Source organism: Cyanistes caeruleus, chromosome 21 (assembly GCF_971803275.1).
Source record: "Cyanistes caeruleus chromosome 21, bCyaCae1.hap1.1, whole genome shotgun sequence".
NCBI classification, from domain to species: domain Eukaryota; kingdom Metazoa; phylum Chordata; class Aves; order Passeriformes; family Paridae; genus Cyanistes; species Cyanistes caeruleus.
Window position 1 is genome coordinate 2,014,734 of NC_141721.1, and position 22,777 is coordinate 2,037,510.

The 22,777-nt window shown below is 46.0% G+C and overlaps 2 protein-coding genes across 20 annotated transcripts in view; one reads left to right on the plus strand and one right to left on the minus strand.

The window, feature by feature from the left end:
• The window catches only part of CASTOR2 (cytosolic arginine sensor for mTORC1 subunit 2), a 72,763-nt gene extending 70,457 nt beyond the window's left edge, over window positions 1–2,306 (plus strand). For all 7 annotated transcript variants that reach the window (XM_086859178.1, XM_086859176.1, XM_086859177.1 and 4 more), the window contains 2 exons: window positions 298–392; window positions 2,034–2,306. In XM_086859178.1, the coding sequence (XP_086715304.1) occupies window positions 298–392; window positions 2,034–2,099 (161 nt within the window). In that variant the 3' untranslated portion in view covers window positions 2,100–2,306. The remainder of the gene's footprint in view (window positions 1–297; window positions 393–2,033) is intronic.
• On the minus strand, window positions 148–22,653 carry RCC1L (RCC1 like). 13 transcript variants are annotated; one of them, XR_015278436.1, is made up of 14 exons: window positions 22,317–22,653; window positions 21,071–21,200; window positions 20,682–20,810; window positions 19,791–19,857; window positions 18,670–18,721; window positions 17,630–17,714; window positions 16,448–16,629; window positions 14,992–15,076; window positions 14,281–14,454; window positions 13,522–13,607; window positions 7,081–7,194; window positions 5,588–5,740; window positions 3,200–5,235; window positions 148–2,037 (listed from the first exon to the last, which is right to left on the minus strand). XR_015278436.1 is itself a non-coding variant. In XM_086859171.1 (12 exons), exons 1-12 carry the CDS (start codon window positions 22,569–22,571, stop codon window positions 4,273–4,275), a joined length of 1,305 nt encoding a protein of 434 aa, XP_086715297.1. In that variant the 5' UTR covers window positions 22,572–22,653; the 3' UTR covers window positions 2,310–4,272. The 13 variants fall into 13 exon arrangements, 6 of the variants coding, with proteins under 6 accessions (XP_086715297.1, XP_086715298.1, XP_086715296.1 ...); XR_015278432.1 differs by lacking the exon at window positions 3,200–5,235 and adding an exon at window positions 11,934–11,984; XR_015278434.1 differs by lacking the exon at window positions 3,200–5,235.
• Between the last annotated feature and the right edge of the window lie 124 nt (window positions 22,654–22,777).

Genomic DNA, 22,777 nt, shown 5'->3' on the forward strand with positions numbered 1-22,777 from the left:
CTTCTTGACATCGTTCAGTGCCTTTCTTTGGATCTCTAAATCATTCCAGTTCTAATGGTTTTGTGCCTTTGGAAAATGTTTGTTTCTCTGTAGTAAAAAGCATGTAATAAAATGAAACACACCATGTATTGTGGCCCAAAAGCTTGATTCTGTGAGAAAGAATACATTTTATTACAGAGATTCCTTCTGATTGGTGTTTGTGAAGACAAACTTCTCCATATGTAGGCATGGAGCTGCTGAGCTCTGAGACTTTTGCAAGCCCCTCCAGACAATATTTGATTTTTTACCTCCCCACAGATGAATGTGGAATTGTCGCTCAGATTTCTGAGCCTTTGGCCGCTGCTGACATCCCAGCCTACTACATCAGTACTTTTAAGTTTGATCACGCCTTGGTGAGTATGAACACAGCTTCTTTGGAGTAGGGGAGATCTTTTCCTTAGAAAACTCATTATGAAAATGTCACTTCCCATCTGGATAGCTCGTTGGAGTGCCTTTGCCCCAGTGTAGCCCAGCTAACTCCTGTCTCAGCTCCTGGCTGTCACTGCCCTGGGGGAGAGGCTTCTGAAACAAGCCTGGCCCTACCCAAAGCAAAGCTGTGTTAGTGAGTGTGGTCTCAGTCTTTAGAGACCTGCAGGGATGGAGACTTCACAACCTCCCTGAGCAGCTTCTTCCACTGAATCTCTGTCTTTTATTAGAAACAGCCACAAACCCTTCCATCACTTCCAACAACAGTTGCAGGCTGCAGACTCTCAGGACAGTGCTGTGACAACCCACCCTTGAGGAGAAGGTGCTTCCTTCCCCCTAAGAGTGGGTCATCAGAGGTGCCTTTGTGTGTTGGGAACTTTTTGGACAATCTACAGTAACAGACCCCTGCCTTCATCCCTTGGTGCCTGCATTGTCCTAACCTTTGCTTTGTGAGACCCAGCTATTAGCTCTGCTGTCCCTACATCTTATTTCTTGGTAAACAAGCAATGATTGCCAGCACAGCAAGAGAAGGTGATTTTGAAGCAGATAAGGTTGTTCCCATGTTTGTTCTCATGGGTGCCCATAAGCAGCTGCAGCACAGTCAGCAACATGAGAGTCTTGCCATTCTTGGAGAGCTCTCTCCATTTTTTATACTGATGGATATTTTACTTTCCAGGCCTACCTCTGCTCTTCCTTTGTGAACAAGAGACCCTCAAAAATGAGGAATCCCCTAGAAAGAGAAAATGTTATGCCTGAAGCCACAAATGGGATGGCATTTGTCTTGGAACCCATTTCCCTGGTCCTGAAGGAGAGAGTTAGCTGCTTTATGCTATTCATTTTTTTTTCCTTAAATGTGCCTTTTATTGCATTATACTTCTCTTTCCATCACTTGCAAATTGATTATTCAGGTCCTACCTTTGACCTGTAAAAGCTCTAGTGAGATCAAAGCAGGTTTGGGGTTTTTTTTAATTACTTTGTTTTTTCACACTTGGTGTGAGCCATTCACAGCTGATAGGTCATGTGTGTAAAGAGTAAAAGTAAATATTATTTCAGATAGCAAAGGTCAAAGTGTTATATATGTTTGTCTTGTTTTTTTTTAATATTAACTGTGCTGATAAGATAAGCTAATAAAACACCATTTAAAAATCAATACTGTTAGCTTTCCCTCACATTTCTGCCCATTGTGTGGCCCCAGGTGTGTGCATTTTGTGCAGAGCACAAGGTGCAGAGTGGCTTTTTACATGTCAAGCCATATCTGGAGAGCTCATCCCTATCAGTTAAAATAGATATGTAGCTGAAAACTTATTCCCTACAATTGTGATGACTCTGCAGGCAGCTCCTCCTTCTCAGAGTGCCTCATCCTGCTGCCTCCAGCCCCCACAGATCCTCCCTCCGAGCAGCTGGCAGGGGGTGTCCTTGTACATGGAGCCCTTCCTCAGTGAACTTGAGGTGTGAGCAAAAACCAGCAGTGTTTGCCTCCTTGGGACTGGCCTGGCTTCGCCTCCTGCCTCTCTTTTCCTTGTCAAACCTTTTGCTGGAACATGACCTTTCTCTTTGTTTTCTTGCAGGTACCTGAAGAAAATATAAATGGTGTGGTCAATGCACTCCAAGTCAGTCAAGCTGAAAAGCATTAGAAATCTTCTGAGCTGGTTCCAGATGCTTTTTATTATTCTAATAATAATAATTACTATTATTATTATTATTATTCTTTTTTTCTCACAGTATTTCTTGAAAAATCTGATTACAGAGAGTGACATGAAAAGAGACTGTGGAAAGTTGAGCAGAAACAGCTCCAATAAGCCTTTGTTTTAATTATTATTATTATTATATTATTATTATTATATTATTGTTATTGTTATTTTATTAAATTTATGAATGAGGGGCAGGAGGAAAGGGAGTTCATATGGTTTTCTGATGTTCAGCTCCGAGGTGAAGTGTACCCTGGCTGTGCTCTCAGTGTGGAAGGAGCTGCAGCCGATGGCAGCACCGTGGGGATGCTGCTGAGAGCAGTGGGATGGGCCAAGAGCAGATGGACACTGGCTCAGAGAGCCCTGAAAACCAGAACCAAAATGAAATGTGGAATTTCGCATTGTACTGGGTTGTCTCCCCGCATCAGACTTCCTGAGGACTGTCCATCTTGCCTGTGTTGAGATAGGATGCAAAGGGTTCTGTTTCCCCTGACAGAACAGTTTGGTTTTGGAAAAGGTGAAAATACCCAGTGGTTTGACATTTCCCCTTTTTCTTCCTCCCTGCAGTCAAAGCCTGGCTGCTCTGAAAAAGCCTGGGCAGGGGGAGCTCAGCTCTGGCCAGCTCCTGGCAGGTGGTGTCACCCAGACTTGTGTCTGCATTGAAACTTGGCTGGTTTGGGTCAATTTTTTCCAGTCACTCCCCCACTGCTGCCATTCCCCTGCTCCAGGACAGCTGTTGTCCCTTATCCCACATCAGAGCCTTCCCCCAGCCCTTGTTCCCCAGGGCCAGCAAGAGGAGGAAGGCCTCTTTTCTCCTGTCCCCTCAGGCTTTTTCCCACCCAGTGTGCACACATGGGGAAATAAAGGATTGCCCAGGGTCCCTGGGCAGCTGCTCTTGCACATCCCAGGCCTCCTTGGCCACAGCAGCCTCCCCCTGCCAGGGCCCTGAGTCTCGTGGGGACCCTCCTGCAGTTTTTCATCAGCTCCTGCATCACACAGGTGGAAATTGCTGCTGGCTGGGGAAAGTAGAATGGTGCTGAAAATACCTGCTAGCAGGTCATGTCACAGGAAGATGATGAGGCTTTTCCCATGGGGCAGCAATAGTGTGTTTTCTTCTGGCTTTTACCAGAGCTGAGGGCCAGCAGGAACCAGGCTGGTGGCACCGTGTCCAGGTGTGGAGAGCACAGCAGAGCCCAGGGCTGGCAGAGGAGTGTTACCCAAGAGTGGGTGCCAGCAGTCTGTCCCACGGGTGACCTTGCTTTTGTGATTACCAGCCCCAAACATATCTTGCATTTCTTAACTTCTTCCACTTCAGTCTTGACATAAGGAAATGGCAGATCTTGCCATTTTCCTGAGGGCTTTGCAGAGGGCTTCAGAGACAGCCTCTGGCAGGATTTCCCTGAGGCTGTGCCAGCTGTGAGCCAGGGTTTTGCATTAATCTGGAGGCAGTAAGCAGGCACCTGGGATTGTGCCATGGGTGTGGTTTGCATGTGTGGGACATGCAAACACAGACACAGCTAATTGATTGCTTCTGCATTCGCAGTTATGGTTTCTGATGCTGCTGGATTCAAACACTGAGTTTCAAATCTAATTTTACTGTTCCTTTACATGGGTTTTTGGAATTGTCCCATGACATGTTTATATTCACTCCAGATTTCTGGACTAAAGGTTTGTTCTAGAAGTGGCACTGTGCATCTCTGGATGTTTGTTTGGAAAGATGCTTTGGGACACAGGCACGGGCTGCACAGTGCAGTGTTGAAAGTGTTCAGAGATGTTTGCTGTGGCTCTGCCCTGTGTTGTGGGCACTGAGCTGGAGTGGGAGCACTGGCAGTGGTGGCTTTTCACCCCATATTTTATCAGTTACTCCTTGGGAAGGCAGATTGGCAGCGTGGCTGCCAGGGAGGGCAGCCTTGAGTTGCCAGCCCAGGTTTGTGGTCAGCTGAGTTGAGCCTGAGTTCTGTCTGTGTGCATGGATGGTGCCACCAGGACAGAGTCATCAGGACAGGGTCTTCCTTTTGCTCTAGGGTTTTGTCAACCTTTGGGAGATGTCAGTTTTGAAGATGCTGCTTCCAGAGGACTTCAATGTGGATAGGAAGGAATTAACTCCAAACAAGCAACTTTACTGAGCCTTAAATGAAAACAAAAAACCATAGGTTTTAATTTTCTAACATTGCACTCAGGCTATTTTAGAGGCTGATTTTTGTATCTTTTTTTTTCCCCTCCCCAAGGGAATCAGCCTTATATTTGTGAAATCTGTAGAAAGCTTTGTGGTATTTTGAACCTTCCAAAGGAAAGTTGATGTCCCAGCACGGGACAGTTGGCCTGAAGAATTCACAGGATGTAAAATGCCATTGAGGGCTTCTGATGCTGCCATCATCCTTGACTTCACCTTTTAATTTCCTTTTATTGTTTTCTCCTGACATCCAAGGAGATTGTTTCAGACAACTTGATGCTTTCCCTTTAGTATTCCCTTCATATTTGTTCTGGTGGGAGCTGGGATACTCCAAATGTGGCCAGAATTGGTGGAACCTTGTCCCTGCACCCAGCCTGAAGTCAGGATCAATGCAAGCTTGCATAGTGAGATCTGCCCTGCAGAAAGGGGTCTCTTTGTTAAATATTTTCATAGTGATAATAATACCACCACACTATTAACACTACAGTGTTTAGAGAACCCAAAGTAGGGGGCTCTGAACTCTCAGCACCCAGCCTTTGGGGTAGGGAAAAAGTTGAAGAGTCTTTTCCTTTGTTTAAATGTCTTGTGCTAATACATCTGAGCATCCTGACATTGTGCTGCTCACTAGTGTGTGGATAAAGGAGGAACATGGCTCAGTGGGACATCCCTGCTCAGCTCTGGGCAGCTCCAGCTGCCCATGGTCCTGCTAATGAGGGATGGCCTCAGTGCTGCAGGGGGGTTCCTGCCATCCTTGTGGAGTCCATACACCCACACAACTGTCCAAGAGCACTGGATTGTCCAAACTCCTTAATTTAGAGGTGAGCAAGGTGAATGGGAGGTGCTGGGTCCTGCAATGGCACAGTCAGTGTTCACTGAGTGCAGGTGTTCCTGTCAGCACTGGATCATTTTCTGTTAATCAAAAGGGAGAAATTCTTTATTTGGCCTCAGGCTGAGCATTGCTGCTAATTCCTGAAAGAAGGTGTCCCCCAACAACATTCAGTTATGGACAAGAAATAATTTTCTGATGATGATTTCTTCTCTCTCTGTCACTTTGACTCTTGTGGCCATCTCCAGTAAGCAGCTTAAGGCATCTCACTTACCTGTTCCAGTCCTGCCTGCAAACATTGGATTGGATTAAACTTTTCTTATCTGCAGGAGAGTAAAACCCAGTAATCCTTTGCCAAAAATATTTACACTTAGCTTGTGCTGGGGTGTGTTTACATTGGCTAAAATGTGCAAAGCTGCCTCCAGCTCTCCCTACCTTCTCCCCATGAGTGCATCTGTCTGTCTTGTCTGTCTGTCCCCTGCCACGTGCCAGGGGCCAGCAGTATCTCTCAGGCATCCTGGCAGCACTGAACTGGTACAGAAACAGTCTGTGCATCCTCAGCAAGGCTGTGGGACCTTCCCAGGTTCCCTGGAAGGGAAACACTTGACTGTGAAGGTAATCTTGTGTTACTTTGCCATCCTTGGCCTCCTTCTTTATATAATCCTTTTGAAGCACAGCTGGGTTGAGTTACCAGCTCCAGTTAGCAAAGGTGTAGGAAGGAAAGGGGTTCTGCAGTGTGAGACGTGCACTGGATGCTGATCAGCAAATCCTGGCTGCAGCAGTTAAAGCCTCTGCAGATGCTCTGGTGAGCACAGAGCAGTGCACAGCCCCTGCTGTATGAAGGGAAAATGGTTGAAGTATGGATCAAAGTACATTCTCATTTTAGGATATGAATTTTAGGGTTCTGTACCTCTCTGGAACATACATAAGCCAAGATCTTTTCTTGGTGTCTCTAGACAGCACTGGTCATTTCAGATGCAAAGTCTGGGAATGAATGTTGCCATGTTACTGCAGATTCCATGGAACAGCTTCCCCTGCTCTGTAATTCTCTTGCAGCCATGACCTGTGCTTCTGCATGCTCTGAGTTTGTGGAGGGCCTGGCCACAAGGGACCACAAACCTCTGGCATCTCCTCCCAGCTGAGAGTGTCTAAGTTGTGTGGCCAAGGTGGAGGGAGTGGCCCAGGGATGGCAGGCACACAGCTCCTCCCCTGCCTGCTCAGCTCCAGCATGGCCACAGCCAGCCCAGCTCAGCACCGTGCCAGCTGTGTGGAGCAGGAGAGTTCAAAAGAGCTTTTAATGCCTTGGGTTCCCTTCGGGGTTTGTTTTCATCCAATTTTAGCTTTCTGCAAGATTCTGTAAATGAATAGCCTGTCTTGTTCCCTTACTGTTAATTCCTTACATAACCCATTCTCTCCTTGTTTTCATTAGAATTAGAGAGTGGGTGATCACCTCAATTTCCCTGCCATGTTCACCTGCTCCCACCACCGAGCCATGCCAGCAGGTCCTGCTGCTGCTGGGATTTGGATCTTGGTGCCACAGTGCCCTGGAACACCTGCAGCCCCACCTGCAGTGTCTGGTTGTGGCTGCAGAGCACAGCACGGGCTGGTCATCTCCTGCCAGAAGGGTTTAGTTCTGAGGGAGCACTGCACAGAGGGAGGAGAAGCCTCATTGTTCTCATCAGTGCTTTGGGCAGATTTTTAGTTTGGTTCCTCTGGGCTAAGGTTCAGTGAGCCATCACCCTGCAGGCTCACACTGCACCGTGCAAGGTCAGGGTTGCTAGGAGGGGTTGGCCCTTCTGGGGCCACAGTGCAATGCCACTTTATTAGTGCCTCAAGTGGCTTCAACAAGCCTGAGCATTTCTCTTTATCCCTTTTGTAAGGACTCCAAAGGAGCCCATATTCCCTCCAGACACCTAAACAACACTAACCCAAATTTCCAGAACTGCCAAGAGAGCAGAGATACTCCTGGTGCAGAAGCTGCCCAGCCTGGATCAGGGTCTGTCTCTCTTCCCTGGCTGCCTAGAACAGCTGTGCTGGGCAATCTGGGAAGGAAACACAAATCTTTAGGACTTTTTATTTAATAAGTTATTTATGTATCATTTGCTCTGTAAGTGAAATACCACTTTTGGCCTCAGACACACACCAAATAGGCTGAAGTGGGGCTGGGAACCCCAAACTCTTGCAGCCTCTCCTCCCTGCTCACCTCTCAGAAACCCCATGCAGCCTTTCATTGGGGAGGGTGGAAAAAATTGTGTATTTATTTCCCTTTAATTACCAGATCTGATGCAAAGAGACAGGGTGGGGGAATCTTCCCCATGCAGGGGCCTTTGGTACAGCTCCTGCTCTGGGCTGCAGCCATGGGAAGGCTGCTTGCACCTGCCCTGTGGGCAGTGCCCATAGGCTCAGTGGGGCCAGGCCCTCCCTGTGTGGGTGGGGAGATCCTGTAAGTTTGGGGGGACAAGGCACAGAGGAGCCTGAATGCATCAGTTGCCTTCATGAGCTCTGCACGAGGCAGGATGTTACACCACCAGGCACAGGGAATGGTGGCAGCAGCTTGGGATCATGCACTGGACATTGTGTGGAGCTGAGAAGTGGCTGCTTTGCTTTCCCAGCAAGTGCACACGCTGCTTTTCTTTGCTGGTCTTATGCTGAAAAGCTGAGATTTATGTACTGTATGAAAAAACAAAACAGAAAAAAGAAAAAATCCTAATGTTCCAAAATAAATGACAGTATATTTTGTACTTTGTAAAGTAATTAAACCGAAAAAGAATAAAAAGTGAAACTTATGCTGTCTGCTTTTGTACTGATCAAACTGATGAAAATAAAGCAGAGCTTGGCATTGTCTGCAAGATGTAACTCTCATTTCTTTCACCTACAGCCATACTGGGTGTCACACACACACACACACACACAATTTATGAAGGCCAGCAGACATCCCTGATCTCTCTGGTGTCCAGGTCCTGTCCCTGGGTGTTTTGTACCCCTACAGATGAAACCCACCACCCTCCTCCAGCTGTTTTCTGGAAACCACCAAACCTTTTCAGTATAGTGTAATCCATTGTTTACTTTCATGATCAAAACAGTCATGTAAGAAGTTCCTGTGGGATTATTAATATGGAATGCAGCCTTAATACAGAGCACTGCCTCAAGGGTTTAATCCAGTAAAACAAAAAGCTGAATAAAGCAGCACAGACACTGCCCCACAATCTCAGCACTGCCTACAACTCCCCACAAAAACAAATGTCATCTTAAGGTAAACAACAGGACTGAGGCTGTTAAACTGGTGTCCAGACCCCAAAGATACTGATACCTTTCCACAACAGTATTTTTCTTACCTCACCTGCCCAGGCCCACACCTTTGAGCAGGAGGGGCACTGGAGGGTGATGGAGGAGATTCCATCCCCTTGCAAAAAATGCTAAAAAAATAGATTTTTATGAGTTATGATGAAGCACAGTGAAGTAATATTGTTTCTGGAGTATTTTGAATGCTGAAGGCTATTAGGTTCTCTGACTCATCTGTTTTTGAAGGATCCTGTAAAGAAAAGTCTGTTGTAACACAGCAAGTGCCTAAGACAAAGATTATCTTACAGGTGTTGGTGTGTTTTATCCCCAGCAGGGCAGTCTGCTGACAGATGAGACCAGCCTTGCTGTGTGGGGGCTGCAGGGCAGCCTGGGGGGGCCATGCTGGATTCAACTCTCAGCAGGGAATTGCCAGGACCCCTTGGGATGGTGGGGGGTGGAGACCTGAATTTGTGCAGGTGTGCTTGGGCCTCACCCAGCCTTCCTGCAGCTCCTCCAGTCCCCAGCCACTGTGGCACCTCTATCAGGCTGCCTGGAGCTGTTTGTGCACAGGGCTCTGCACCAGGGGACCCTCCTGAAGCCCTTCTGGACTATTTTAAGCCAAACACGCCAGTACAGTGCTGATCTGAGGGCAAATCACTTGTGTAATCAATGCCAAATCAAGCAGATTATTCCAGTTCTAATTTGAGCTGCTCCCCATGTGCATCCTTGGCCCATACACTCCCTCACTAGAGGTATATTTAGGGATGCTGGGATATTTTGGGCTGTCTACTTTGCCATACTTTGAAGGACAAAATGCTGCAAAGTTGCAGTTCACAACGGTGGTGACCTGAAGCTACCCCAGCACAGCTGGGCTCCTGTATGGCCCTGGTCCTGCAGGAGAAGCATAAGCCACACATAAGGTAGGATCTGCCTTCAACAGACAAGGGGTGTGGTGGGGAAGAGGGTATTTTCATTTTCTGAGCTGAGACTGAGCCCATCAGCAACAGCAGGAGCGGCTCCCAAAGAACTGCTTTAGAAAGGGGAAAAACTGCTGCACAGCAGCAGCTGAAAGAAAGGAGTAAGAATCTGTGACAGACAACCATGATACAAAGGTCAGCAGAGGAGATGAAGGAAGCAGAAAAGTCAGAAGCAGGGCTGAGCCTGGGAAGAAGGGAGAGGTGTGGGAAAGGTTAGACTTTTCTGTAGTTACTCTAACTACACAAAAGAGTGCAGGTTCTGTGTGTAGTAGTGTGTGTGTAGGTTAGACTTCTAGTTAGGCATACTAATTCCTCATTACCCTGCTCCGTTGCACTGGCAATAAAATAATTTCCCCAACGTGAGTCTGCTGTGCCCATGATGGTAACAGCTCCCCTGTCCTTGTTCAACCCACATGTTTTCCTTCAGATTCTCTCTCCCTGTCCTGTTGATGGGGGAGGGATGACAAAGCAGGCTGGGGGGCACAAGGTCCCAATGCTCCCCCCACACTGTAACAAAAACATGGGCAAGTGCTGGTGCTTGCCAGACTGCTCTCACTGCCACTAACCTTGTTCCCACTAAGCAACATGTCTGAGAACACCCACAAACACTATAATGAAGGCACAAAAACCCCCCACTGCATTAAGCCATACAACACTTCTTTTTAGGGCTGAAGACCTCATTGGCATCTCATTAACACAGAATTTGCAATTTATTGTACAGCAAGAATGCAACACAAGGACTCAACCCAGCTCTTCAGCAGGCCCAGCCCCAAGGTGCACCAGGAAACAGCTGTGAATGAGAGCAGCTCCCATGAGGCCAAGACATGCCTGGGCACCACACACTGCACAAGTTGCATAGAATAAGGTATAAATTAAAGCCAACCAAATGGGAATTCAGAGTAGTGAAGGTCTGCCAGTTTCATGGTAGCTTTTTGTTCTGCCTTACCCACCCAGCACTGCGTGTTACACAGGAACATCAACAACAACTCAAGAGATGTGGCTCTATTTCCATGTACTTTGGTTCACCTTTCCTGTATTTCATGCAAACCCTTCAAAACTTACTTTAATTAAAGTTTACACACTGAATTTTGGCACAGAATTTCATCTAATGAAGCCAATATATGGATGCAATACCTGACTACGCTATCAGTCCTGCAGGTATGGAGCCAGTCCAGCTGACAAAAGTGGTTTCCTGTCACATAACTGACCCAAAATGCTGCAGTTCAAATGCAGAGCCAATCAATGCATGAGCAAATCATGCTCAACAATATTCCTATTACTACTGATAAAGATTTTATAATCACTTTATTGAAAACCTACTAGCTTGGATTCCACCTAAACAGTTTGCACACTATCCCACACAGAGAGAAAAGTCACAACTCTGCCTGATGTTTGGAGTGTTTCACAGGAGGCAGTTCCCCACACTTGGGTGTGAGATTGGGAAGGTGCCTGCTACAGATACAGCTGTTGCATCCCATCTCTATCAGCTTACTGCTAAGAAGGTACCAAGGAATGTAGCTCTGCTTCTTACCCATTCCTTCCCCTGCTAGGCAATCCTGAAATCCCCAGCTAATTGCAACTGAGAGCCACCATACCTCTGAAAACAGAAAGAGTGTAGGGAATCCAAAAACAATCACAGGCAGTGATGTGTGATCAGCACAAGGAGACAAAAGGTACCTGAGGGGTGGTGAGCACTGCTCACATCCATGCCTGAGCACTGATTTTGCAGGCAGCTGATCAAGGGCTTTGTTTCCAGCTTCCCTCAATAAGCTAGATTGGCTTGTCACCATCCATCTGTCCTGCAGCACAGAGCCTGCTGTCTTATTTGATAGTACTTACCCCTGCAAACAGGCTCTCACTCTTTGAATGTGTTCCTTTGGTGCTCAGTCTTTAGCACTAATACAGAAGGCCTTCAGCAGCCCACAGACACATCACTGCCTCCAGGCAAGGGCTGTGCATTCAGTTTCTGCACAGGGTAACAGCCTGGGCACAGAGCAGATGAGGATGGCCACCCAGGACAGCTGTGCTGGGCTTCAAGACATAGCATGACCTCTCTTCCACATAATAGTAATAAAAAACCACCCAAGTTTTCCCTTGAGAAATAGTTTGGCTCTGCCCAACACTGACTCCAGAACTGGTGACTGGAAATGTCCATATTTCAATGTCCTGTGTTGTAGATTTCATCCCATGCCAGTCTTCCTTAAGGGAGATGCTCTGCATGCACAGAGGGGCTCACCAGCTTGGGGCTGGGCCTCAGATTCTCTGGGAGCTCATCACAAAGGAGCAAGAGCACTCCCTGCATCTCCATGCTCCTCGGGGAACGTGCTTCCTTCCTGCAGCCAGGCCACAGCATTTCAGCAAGGCAGGGATGATAAGGCACCCAGACGCCGCTTTGGCTGTCTCTGCTCACAGTCACTTGGTTCCATAAAATGAGTTTTCCTTTCCAAGAAGCTCAAAAACAAGCCCTGGTACAGTGCTGAGACCCAGCAACATCTCTAGGTGAAAGACCTGACCATGCTTACCATATGATCAACTCCACACGCCACATCCACCACCTCTCCGGGTACAGTCACCTGGGTGAAACACATGAGACTGGGTTATTTATCAAGCTGGAACTTTGTACCTGGTACTTCCTATTTCTCATCCTCCTTCTGCTCAACATGCCAGCTAGTTTCACAGGGATTTGTACCAATGCAAGTGCCAACTTGAAAGCACAGAAAGAGCAAGATTCAGCACAGGCAGGCTTGTGCACTGAGCTGTGAAATACTCTTTTTCCTTCACAGAAGCACATAAAGCTTTGGAAGGAGAAAGAAGAGCAGGCTCACTAGCAGACAGTGAGGAGATTGTAGCCTCAGCCCATCTGTTCAGCAGCAGGAGCAGCATGACTGAACAGAGCATAATCTAGACATTAGGAAGAGGGTCTGCCCATGTACCACAGGGATTTGCCTCATCTTTCATCATCAAGAACTGGAACAAGACAAAGATTCAACTCACCCTAAGGCAGTTTGTGCTTTGATGCCAATAGACCAGCGCCTCACTCCTGAAGCTTACTCACTTAAAACTGACTTCAAACTTGAGGAAAGCAGAGTCTAAAAAAGCAAGTTTTTCCTTAGAGGCAAGACAGAGGACAGCAGCTAGTTGTAGGGCAGGAGGTCACAGACAAGGATCTTGGCACACACAGCACTGTCAGACAGGAGCTGCCTCTCTGAAAGGGCATAACCCCCAATGTCCAGCCACACCTGGGGAAGCGAATTCAGAAATTCCACCCAGCCACAGCAGTGTGATTTTAGGCAAATGTTCCAGAGTTGGTCTGGTTTTGTTCATTTTTAAACAAAGAAGAAAGCATACTACAGAAACACATTTACTGCAAGTTCAGACACAGACAGGGACTCCAGGGTGGTCCAACTGATTGCCTCCCTCATCTCCTACTTGGCCTTCATGGAGACCAGAAGCATCTGTTAGGCTGAATGCTGAACTCCAGAAGCAAAATCTCTTCTACATCCACTGAGTCTGGCTCTCAGAGGCATCTGGGGGGAAGCAGTGGAACTGGAAGCACTGTGAAACAGCTATGAACACAGCTGAGTAAGGATCTCCTGCTGTAACCTGACAGCCAGTCCAGTGATCCACCACCACAGGTGGGAAGGAAGTCCCCTGCTATGTGGACCTGCAGCCACTACAGCCCAAAATGTTCACGAAATTTAGGTGAGTAATGACTTGGACAGATGACCAATAGTGATGGCTTTCTTTGCAGCACATATAAACAGAAGCACAGGTTAGGAGGGGAAGGGAGAGGCAGTAGGGGTAGCAAGCAGATGATGGTGGACAGGACGGAGATGAGAACTGTTCAGATGTGGTGGCACAGCACCAGATGCTGTTCTAGGATTCAAAATCATTACTGGCATAGCATACTAAAAGGTTTACTGAATACCTCCCTTCCCAAGCAGACTACACAAGGACCTCTGGAAAACAAAGCACTTCTACAGTCATCTTAGGCTTCCACTCCTTTCAGAATTACTCAACAAAACCACACAGCAAATGATGGTCCTTGCCCTCAGGATAACAAAAACTAGCCAAACAATATTTTCTTGGCCTTAATACCACCATCCTTACCCTCCATGGGAAATACTGGTCTTCCATTCTTCCAGTTCCTAGGCACCCTCTTAGATTCTTCCCCCACACAAACAGTTCTCCTTTGTCTACACAGGAGAAAAAAAAACAAAACAGAAGAGAATAAAGTCTCTAAAAAGGAAGAATTCTATTTGTGATGCTGGCAAATGTGGCTGCAGTGTTTCTGGGAGTACACAGGGTGATACAAGCAGTATGACAAATACCAGATTTACTTCAGGGTACAATAAATGTACTTGCATTTGGAGAAAATTACACCTAATGAGCAGTACAAGAAACAAGTTCTCCTTGTGCACACATCTTTGTTTCCCCCTCTTACATCACCTGCTTTGGAATTTTATTTGAAAGAAGAGTGCAGCAGCAGAAATTCCAGGGAATCATTTGTGAAATTAATAATTTGTGCTGAAAGTTAGACAACTGCAGTTGATCTGTATCAGCTATCATCAGAGCAAATCCAGTAAGCAAGGCAGTGAGATCTGTCCCAAGCCATCACCTGGAGACTGTTTATTTGACTGTCTGAGAGAAGTGACCTTCTAATGACAGCTATGGAAAAGCAAAAATTTGTGTTGATCAGAGCTGAAGAGTTTTGAGCTCCTCATGAAAACACACAAACCTCAGAAGTGTTTGGATCAGCTCCACAGCAGAAACAACCAAAACACAATCTATAACACATGGGGGTTTTTTCCTCTTCTGCCAATAACACAGCAACAGGATCTCCCCATGGCAGCAGAATGAGAAACTTACTTGTAAGTGCTGCAAATTGGTTGAGTCCACAGCGAACATGAGCAACACGGATGTCTGGACTGAAGTCTGACCAGCCAAAAAGGCTGGGTGGGATCATCTCTGGCACTGATGTCTCTATTAGATTTGGTCCTTTCCCAAGAATTCCATATCCCCAGACAAAAACATTTCCTTCTTCTGTATTACAATAAGAACACATTCTGTAAGAAAGTCTGTGCTTGTGAAATTCACGCCACAACCAAGAGTTAATCAGAACCAAAGGGATATTTTCCTTTCTTCCAGTCAAATACTTTTTGATTATTTAAAAGCTGCAAATAATGCATTCCCATCCAAATGCCTCAATCTTTTCCTAAGCTATATAAGCATATCAAGCCTCCTAGGCAAAACTTTCATGGGGAAATAATGCAAACACAAGAGTTAGCTGGATAAAATACTTCAGCCTACTTCTCACTATAGGCCATGACAAACAAAAGAGGTAAGAGCAAACAGCTGCCATGCTCTTGTTCTAGTCTGCACACACTGGAAGCAATGTTCTGCACTAGTGAAAACAACTCCTCCAGTACATTCCTGTATCACGTTTCTCAGTCTCCCAGCTTTCCTCCTAACATACAGTATTACCCTGTTTCCAGAAAATAAGATACTTGTTTCATAATGTTACAATCCACCTACAGTGTGGCCTTGCACCAAAGCCAATGATTCTACAAGTGAACTCGCCTGTCAGCACCATGTTGCCAGTCCCTCCACAGGCAGCCTCCTTTACCTTCCCAATCTTGAATGGCAAATGCCTGGGAACATTCACCTGTACAAGATTGCAGAAGAGCAGTTAGAAACAAGGTAAACTGCAAACTAGATACATTTTAACTTGTTCTTTAGCTCTAGTTAGAGCTTACATACATTGGATTCGTGATACAACCTTTACTGACTGAATAATGCAAGTCCCAAAATGAAAAAACCCTCTATGAATTCATTAAGGTGAGGACAAAGTGGAAGAAGTTACCTACAGGAAAGCTTACATGCATGGCAACAAGGCTAAGAATGACTAATAACTGCTTCTTATCCCTGGGTTTTAAAAGTCACACACAATGGGGAAGTCAATAGGTCGTCTTCACACTGGGTTAGATCACTAAAATTCAGTTTGCAGTGGCATTTTTGAACATACTAGGGAAAAGATTACTTAAAGAAAATGGCACTTATTTGGCACAGTCCAACACAACATACATACATTTGTAAAGAGCAATCTTCGATTTCACAGCTCTGCCATTCTACACTTTGGACTGCATCTGTATTTTAGCTAAGGCTCATTTTTGGTTCATCCATTTCAGATGCTGCAGAGCTCCGTTGCCCACCCAGCCAGGAAAACAGCTACACTGCAAAATCTGATTGTTGTCCTCAGGCCTTATGGGTCTCAGCATTCAGCCCTAGATTAAGGCTACATTAGGAGAGGCACAGGAAAAGCTTTCTAAAAATTTTGCTAAAGCTGTTCTAATACAATTGTCAGCTCTTAGCCTTCTGCCAAGAGTAGCTTGGGTATTGATTAATTTCCTGACTCCATTTCTTAAAGTAGCTGCAACATGAGACCAACTGCCTAATTACCTCAGTAATATAATGCCTAGTGTGAACTCAGCAATCTACCAGTGCCCCATGTAAGTTGGCTAAAAAAAACCTTTTATCTGTGAGACACTGGAATTTAGGACTCAAGTTATAAACCCACTAAGGATGCCCATGAAAAATTCACCAGCATACAGGTTGACTGGAAAGGACTTCCAAGAGCCATCTGGATCAGCACTATCCTCAAAGTAGGATCACCTGAAATCCTAGATTAGCCAGCCAAAAAACTAATTCCTGTCCTGAAATCAGCAAAAGCACTTGGGCTGGGTCTCAATTTGGTGCAAAGTCCATGGGATGGAGAAAGAAGAATACGGAGTTCTTAGACTAACAAACTAGGGTGAGGTGACACAAACCTTTGCCTGTCAAAGTGGGAAAACATTGTCCTCTAAAGCTACACAAACACGTCAGACAGGTTGGTTTTGTAAGCTTATGTAAAAGCAGACTGCTAGTGGTGTTTGTATCTGCTGCCAAAAGAACCCAGAACAGGGAAAAACACGTAATTTTTAACTCTGCACAGCAGCTGAACTGAAAGACATAAATACATACCCCTAAGTCAACTGACCTGTGTGTTTTCTGTGACAGATGCCAACTGCAAGTATTCTGAATTTCCCCAGCCAAAGACATCTCCTTCATCTGAAACAGCCAGACAACAGTCCCCATAGGAAGAGACCTGGATTATGTTTACTCCAGCAATGTCCCCATGCAGCTTAGTAGGAACACTGGTGATGTTATAGTGTCCAAGACCTGAAAGGAAAAAAAGTAGAGATTATGAAGAATTTTTTTCCAGACACACTTTTAATGACTGCACAGGACCATTTCTGTCATGCTATAACAAAATCACCCTTCCTCTGAAATAATTTTTTCTGTCTATACTTCTTAATTACCAGCTGCAACAGACACCATTTTCACTAGCCAAAGCCACCTCTCTGGAGTACACAACAACTTTATAGAATTGCCCCCTGAAGAGTCTCATATCTCTTGTCTGCACTGACCAAAGTGTTTGAAGAACAATAACCAAGCCAGGCAGATATCCCATCAGAGATGAAGTTTCACAAACTGACTGCATCCTATCTTCTGCTAGGAGAGCCATGAGTCACAGCACACTGCAATCAGTCAAACAGCAGGGGAAATGGCAAAAGAGGCTGGGAAGAAAATGCTTTACATGACAAACTGCTGCCTGGAAAAGAGTCCAGAATGTAATGACAGAAAGCTGGGTTATACTATATTGGCACAAGAGAATTATGGGAAGAACTCAGCTTTGGGAGCAGCAGAACGAATAGAGAGTAGGAATTACTGAGAGGAGGAAGTTCTCTGCAGCAGAAGCCACCACAGAAAGGGCTCACACAAGGATCCCATGGTAAAACATGCAACAGCTACCAAAGTGTTTGTCAGTTCAAAAGTACAGAACAGCCCCAAAACAAGGAAGGCAAAGCGACCACCAAACTGAAGAGCAAAGCTGTCCATGTCACCTCCACATCCCCTCAAAAGCTTTAAACAGCAAATACACTCTCCTCCAGCTGCATGCTTGGATTGCCAGAGCACCATCCTAAAGGTCCTCAAAAGATGAACAGGATTGTCTCAGTTTAGTTACACAAGAGTACTGAAAATATCTACACACAACTGGAAACATCAGCAGCCCCTTTCTGTCCACACATGTATGACATACAGACATGACAACTTCTCAATTAGGGCAGCTTGCTGTATTCATCAGTACCCTGAAAAGCAAGCTGAGCTGAGTTCCTACCTGTTTGTCCATCAGCTCCCCATCCACATGCATAGACTGTACCTTTCTTGGTTCTAAACAGACTGTGGTCCTGCCCACACACAACCTGCACACAAACAAGAGGTCAGAGCTAGTCAGGAAAGGTCACATGTTCAGACTTGATTTAGTGAAGCATTACTGACAGATAAATTGAGCAATGAACCTCTATGATGTCCATCAGCTCAGACTTTGACCTTTCTCTCTTGATCACATGGCTCTAGAGAAAGGGAAGGCCAAGAACCACAAGACACAACACAGAAAACAGCAGAAAACTACAGGGGCACAGACATACAAACTCCTCCTGTGCCTGGGAATACTGCAGCCATGGCAGGTGTTTCTGCTGCCCTGCAGTCCCCTTGCTCTCCTAGGAACCTGACCCAGAAAAATGCTGGCTAGCCTAAGTGGATGGTTTTACAGCTCAGTTTTGAAAAGACAAAGACAAAATTTAAACTCCTAAGCAATATAAAAGTCACAATAGGGAAGAAATCACAACAGGAAGAGAGCAGTGGTGTGGAGAGCCTAGAAGTAGACACAGTAGTGTAGAAAAGAAGAATCATCTCCTTGACCTGTAGGTAACACTCCCCCTAATGCAGCCCAGGGTATCATTAGCCTTCTCTACAGCAAGGCACATGGTCAGCCTGATGTACCCTAGGGACTTTTCTGCACAGCTGCCTTCCAAACAGTCACCCCTAGCCCGTGGTTGTGTCTGAAATTGTTCTGCACCAGCAACAGGACTTAGCCACTTCCACTGCTGAACTTGATGAGGTTCATGTAGGCTTATTTCTCCAGCCTCTGGATGGCAGCACCACCCTCTGGTTTATCAGTCACTCCCCTCAGAGTTTTATGCCATCTGCTATCTGCTGAGGGAACACTCTGTGATCCAGATCACTAGTGAAACAGGATTGGAGCCCAGATCCCTGGAGTACTGAGCTGTTACTGGTTTCAACTTGGCACCCTCTGAGCTTGGCTGTCCAGCTGGTTTCCAATTCATCTTCAGGGCTGAGTTCAGATGATCCTCTTACCTGGACAACTCTGCTGTCAAATTCCTTCAGCTGATGAATGAGATGGCTTTCACTGGACACCAAACAACCACCAAGAAGAGAAAAGGCAACACAGAGGATTTCAGAAGACTGCAACTGAAAAACACAAAGGTAAACCTGCCTCTACTGAAAACCACTTTATTACCACAAGTAGAGAAATTTGTTCACATGTAGTTTCACCATAAAATGAAGAGGGAACATAATTCTACATTCTCTTATTTAAGAAGTTAAGAACTGTCACTTTTAAAATATAAGCTCTTGTAATAACTGGGGGTAAGAGCAACCCTCAAAGACAGTCCCTAACCTAGAATGAGCAGAGACACTAAATAACACTGCAATACCCATAGGAACACTACACTTGGCTAGAGGTATGCCAGGTATCCCAGAGCACAGTGTAGTGCTAACATCCCTGCAGTTTTTTCACTATACCGGGAATTATGAACAATACAATGACTGACTTCCAGTATCAAGAGTAACAAAAGCTACCTAATTACAGATATTTTCTCAAACTTTACAGACCAAGCGTTGTGGATCACAGACAGAGCAATGAACAAGAATTTTTTCTGGTCCTACTAGGGAATCAGAAACTCAACATATTCCCACTATTATTTACTCTATCATACAGAGCACTTTGAGCATATGCTTTAGTGCAACCCACAAAAAACCCAGTGAAGGAAAAGCACTACAGACTCAGCAGAGACTTAACAAAAGGACGCTTCTTCTGTAGTTAAATGGCACTTCCAGCATCCTCAGGAACAGCACATGTACTCTGAGCAGCCAAAAGGAGAAAGCACAACTACTAACACAAATTACCTAAAGCAATTTATGAAGGCTGGGTTCTCTCATTATGCCCTGCAAGAACTGTCCCATGCTAACATTCTTTTGTCTCTTGTCAATGTGGTAAGCAGAGTGCTAGTGCCCAGCCTGGGTTCAAAGCCAGGCTGCTTGTATGATGCCTGCAGTACAAAAGCCTGATCTCAGACTCCTGAATCTTAAATTGCATGCTTATACTACCACACCTTTTCCACCTGCTTTTCTGCAGGGTTGTTTTCATGCAATTATGTTTCTAGCATTAAGAAAGTTCAGGATCTTTGAATTCTTACCTGTAAATTTCATCTTCAACAACCTTCCGGCCACACTGTCCATAAGAATTGTTTCCCATTGTGAAAACTGAAAAACAATGATAAAACACTCTAGCTTTATTACTGCCCAATCCCCTGAAAGCCTCTTTTCAGGTCCACAATGTATTTTCACACAGTTGTAAGACTGAAAGTTGGAGCACAGCAATGTAAAAATTGGCATAAGCTTTTTTCAAAGGAAGTCCACTAGAATTAAAGTGACTGAATCCATTTTCACCAACACCACCCAGCAGTATTGTTGCAGGCACAGCAGGAGTACCTGAAGCCCACTGCCTGTCACAGTCAGCATTGCCTGGTTCACCCTGCTGTTGTCAGAGACTTAGATCAGCATTCCCACAGGAGTGGGAATCAATGAACCAACCAGTGCACCCACTAAGAAGCTGCACTGGATCACTTGGTGCAGCACTGCATCAGAGTTCCCAGGGACGTGGAGAGACAATTCAACAGGATCTTTTCTATAAAGGATTATTAATTAATTAATTGCTGTTATAAACATAGCACTCTGGGGCTTCACAGGGAAGTAACACAGGAGTACTGGCATAGTCACCCAAATCTGTGTTCAAAAAAACATCTGAGTGAACAAGACAAAAAGGCTGCACTCAGCCAGGCCTGGGGCTGGAGAAACAAACCTTGGAGTAAAAAGCTCCCAACACATTTACAACTTAAGCTAAGTGAAGCTCATGGCTTTGCCTTGCAGAAGCAATCCTACAAGGCCAACAGCTGCCTGCATCCCATTTACAGTGCAAAAACCCACCTGGGATATAGTTCTAAAAGACAGAAGACAATTTTTCCCAAGCTTTTAGTAAAAGCATAGTCAGGCTCCCCTTGACATCATCAGCACAAGCAACACTGTACCTCCTTCATTATCTGTCAGGACCAGGGAATGGGCTCTCCCACAGGACACTTGCAAGACTCGAGTTTGCTGTGGCTTCTCCAGTGGTAATGGAATTGGAGATGGTTCCAAGACATATTCATAGCCCTTAGCTTAAGGAAGAGACAACAATTTTAAGACAGTAGCTTCCACAAAGTAAATTCAACATGTATTTGCTGACCCTGTTGTACATTCACACACTCACTTCTGCTTTAAAAAATTAAAACAAAAAAATTAAAAAATTAATTAAAAATTTACACATGGTCTTTTGCGGGAAGGCACTAGTGGATGTGAGGGCAGCAATGAGCAACACATGTACCACAGGCATACTGCAGTGTCACCCTGTAAGTCTTTAAAACACTTAAATGCTTACTTTGATCTCTTCTGCTTCTCTGGAATCCAAGCTGGGAATCCTTGTTGAGCCCCATGCCCCACACCTTGGTGATGTCTCTGGTATTAGAAGCCAGCAGTGTGAATCCATAACCACAGGCAGCAGAGGATATCTTTGAAGACACACAAAACCATTCAGTCGGAAACTGTGGCTTAGAAAAACAAGTTTCACCCCACACCTGTTCATCAGCATTCATTTTTCATTAAGACACATTCACATGCAGCCCAAATTTATGGCATGTGTGGTCCTGCAAAAATTATCAGTCTTCTGTGATAAGTACAATGGTGAAAACTCAGGTCCAACCTTTCTGCCTCAAAGTTTTGGTTTTGTATGCATACATCTTTATTTCTGCATTATCTTGGGCCCATTCAACACCACAGAAAGACGTGTTTGCTGACCTGCATCAACAGGTTATAAAAACAAACAAAAAGCAAACAAAAATACAAACAAACAAAAACCAAAAAAGCAAAAACCCAAACCAAACTAAGATATAGAGATATTAAGAGAATAACATGTTTTACTTCTTTTGACAAAAAAAGCCCAACATAAGAGCCACATGAAGAGCAACTGTGGTCACTTGGACTGTGGAGAAATGGAGACTGAGGTCAGATTCACTGGAGTCTGCAGCTCCGACCTCTGCTCTGGGACCAGGGACAGGACACGAGGGAACCGCTGGAGCTGTGCCAGGGGAGGTTTAGACCGGGTACCAGGAAAAGGCTCATCCCAGAGGATGGTCAGGCTCCCCAGGGAATGGGCACGGCCCCAAGGAAAACTCAGGTGCAGGGTGGGATTGTTGGGCTGTCCTGCGTGGAGTTGGACTCCACGAGTCTCTTCCAACTCAAGATATTCTATGAATGCTCCTTCTCTGCACTAGACAGCAGAGCACGCGTGAAACATGTAGGCAAAAGAATAACTTAATTTTCAACACAATGTCCCGTTTGTCAAGTGCGAGCAGCCCCAGAGCCACTGGCAGAGGCCAAATATATCTGGCAAATGCTCTTCACACCCTGGCTCTCTAATGCCTCTAACAAAATTACAAACACATATTTTCTAAACTATATGCTGCTGCAGTTAACACAGTAATCATCCCAAGCAATACCACAATATCGATAAAAAACACTGAATCATGGCAAAGCCTTTAAATCCGATTCAGTAACGCCGTTCTCGGTTGTGCTAAGCCCCGACCAAGCTCCGGAGGCCAGGGGAGACACGATGGGATCGGGCCCACCTTCTCCTGTGTCTCCAGGCGGTACGGCGTGGTTTGGATGCGCCGCGGCTTCTTCCAGCTCGCGTCCGGCTTCACGAAGCTGGGGATGCCCAAGGCGCCCGAGAAGCTGAAGCCCCACACGAACACGCGGTCGTTGCGCTTGGCCGCCTTCCCCACGTACTGGAACACCGGGGCGGCCTCCTCGGCCTCCCGCAGCTGGCGGGTGCTCGGCGGCCCCGCCGCCCTGCAGAGCAGCCGCCGCGCCAGCCCCGCCATGACTCCCCTCACGACGCCGCCATCTTGGCTCTGTCCCTCACACGCGCCTGCGCAGCGCCACCTCCCCTGCGCGCACGCGCCCGGCAGCGGCGGCGCGCGCTCTTCTCTTAAAGGGGCCGCGCCTCCCTCTGAGGGAGCGTCCGCTCCCGCCCAGACCCAGAGCGACATCAGAACCTGCAGGCCGGCCCAAACTCAAATCATACAAC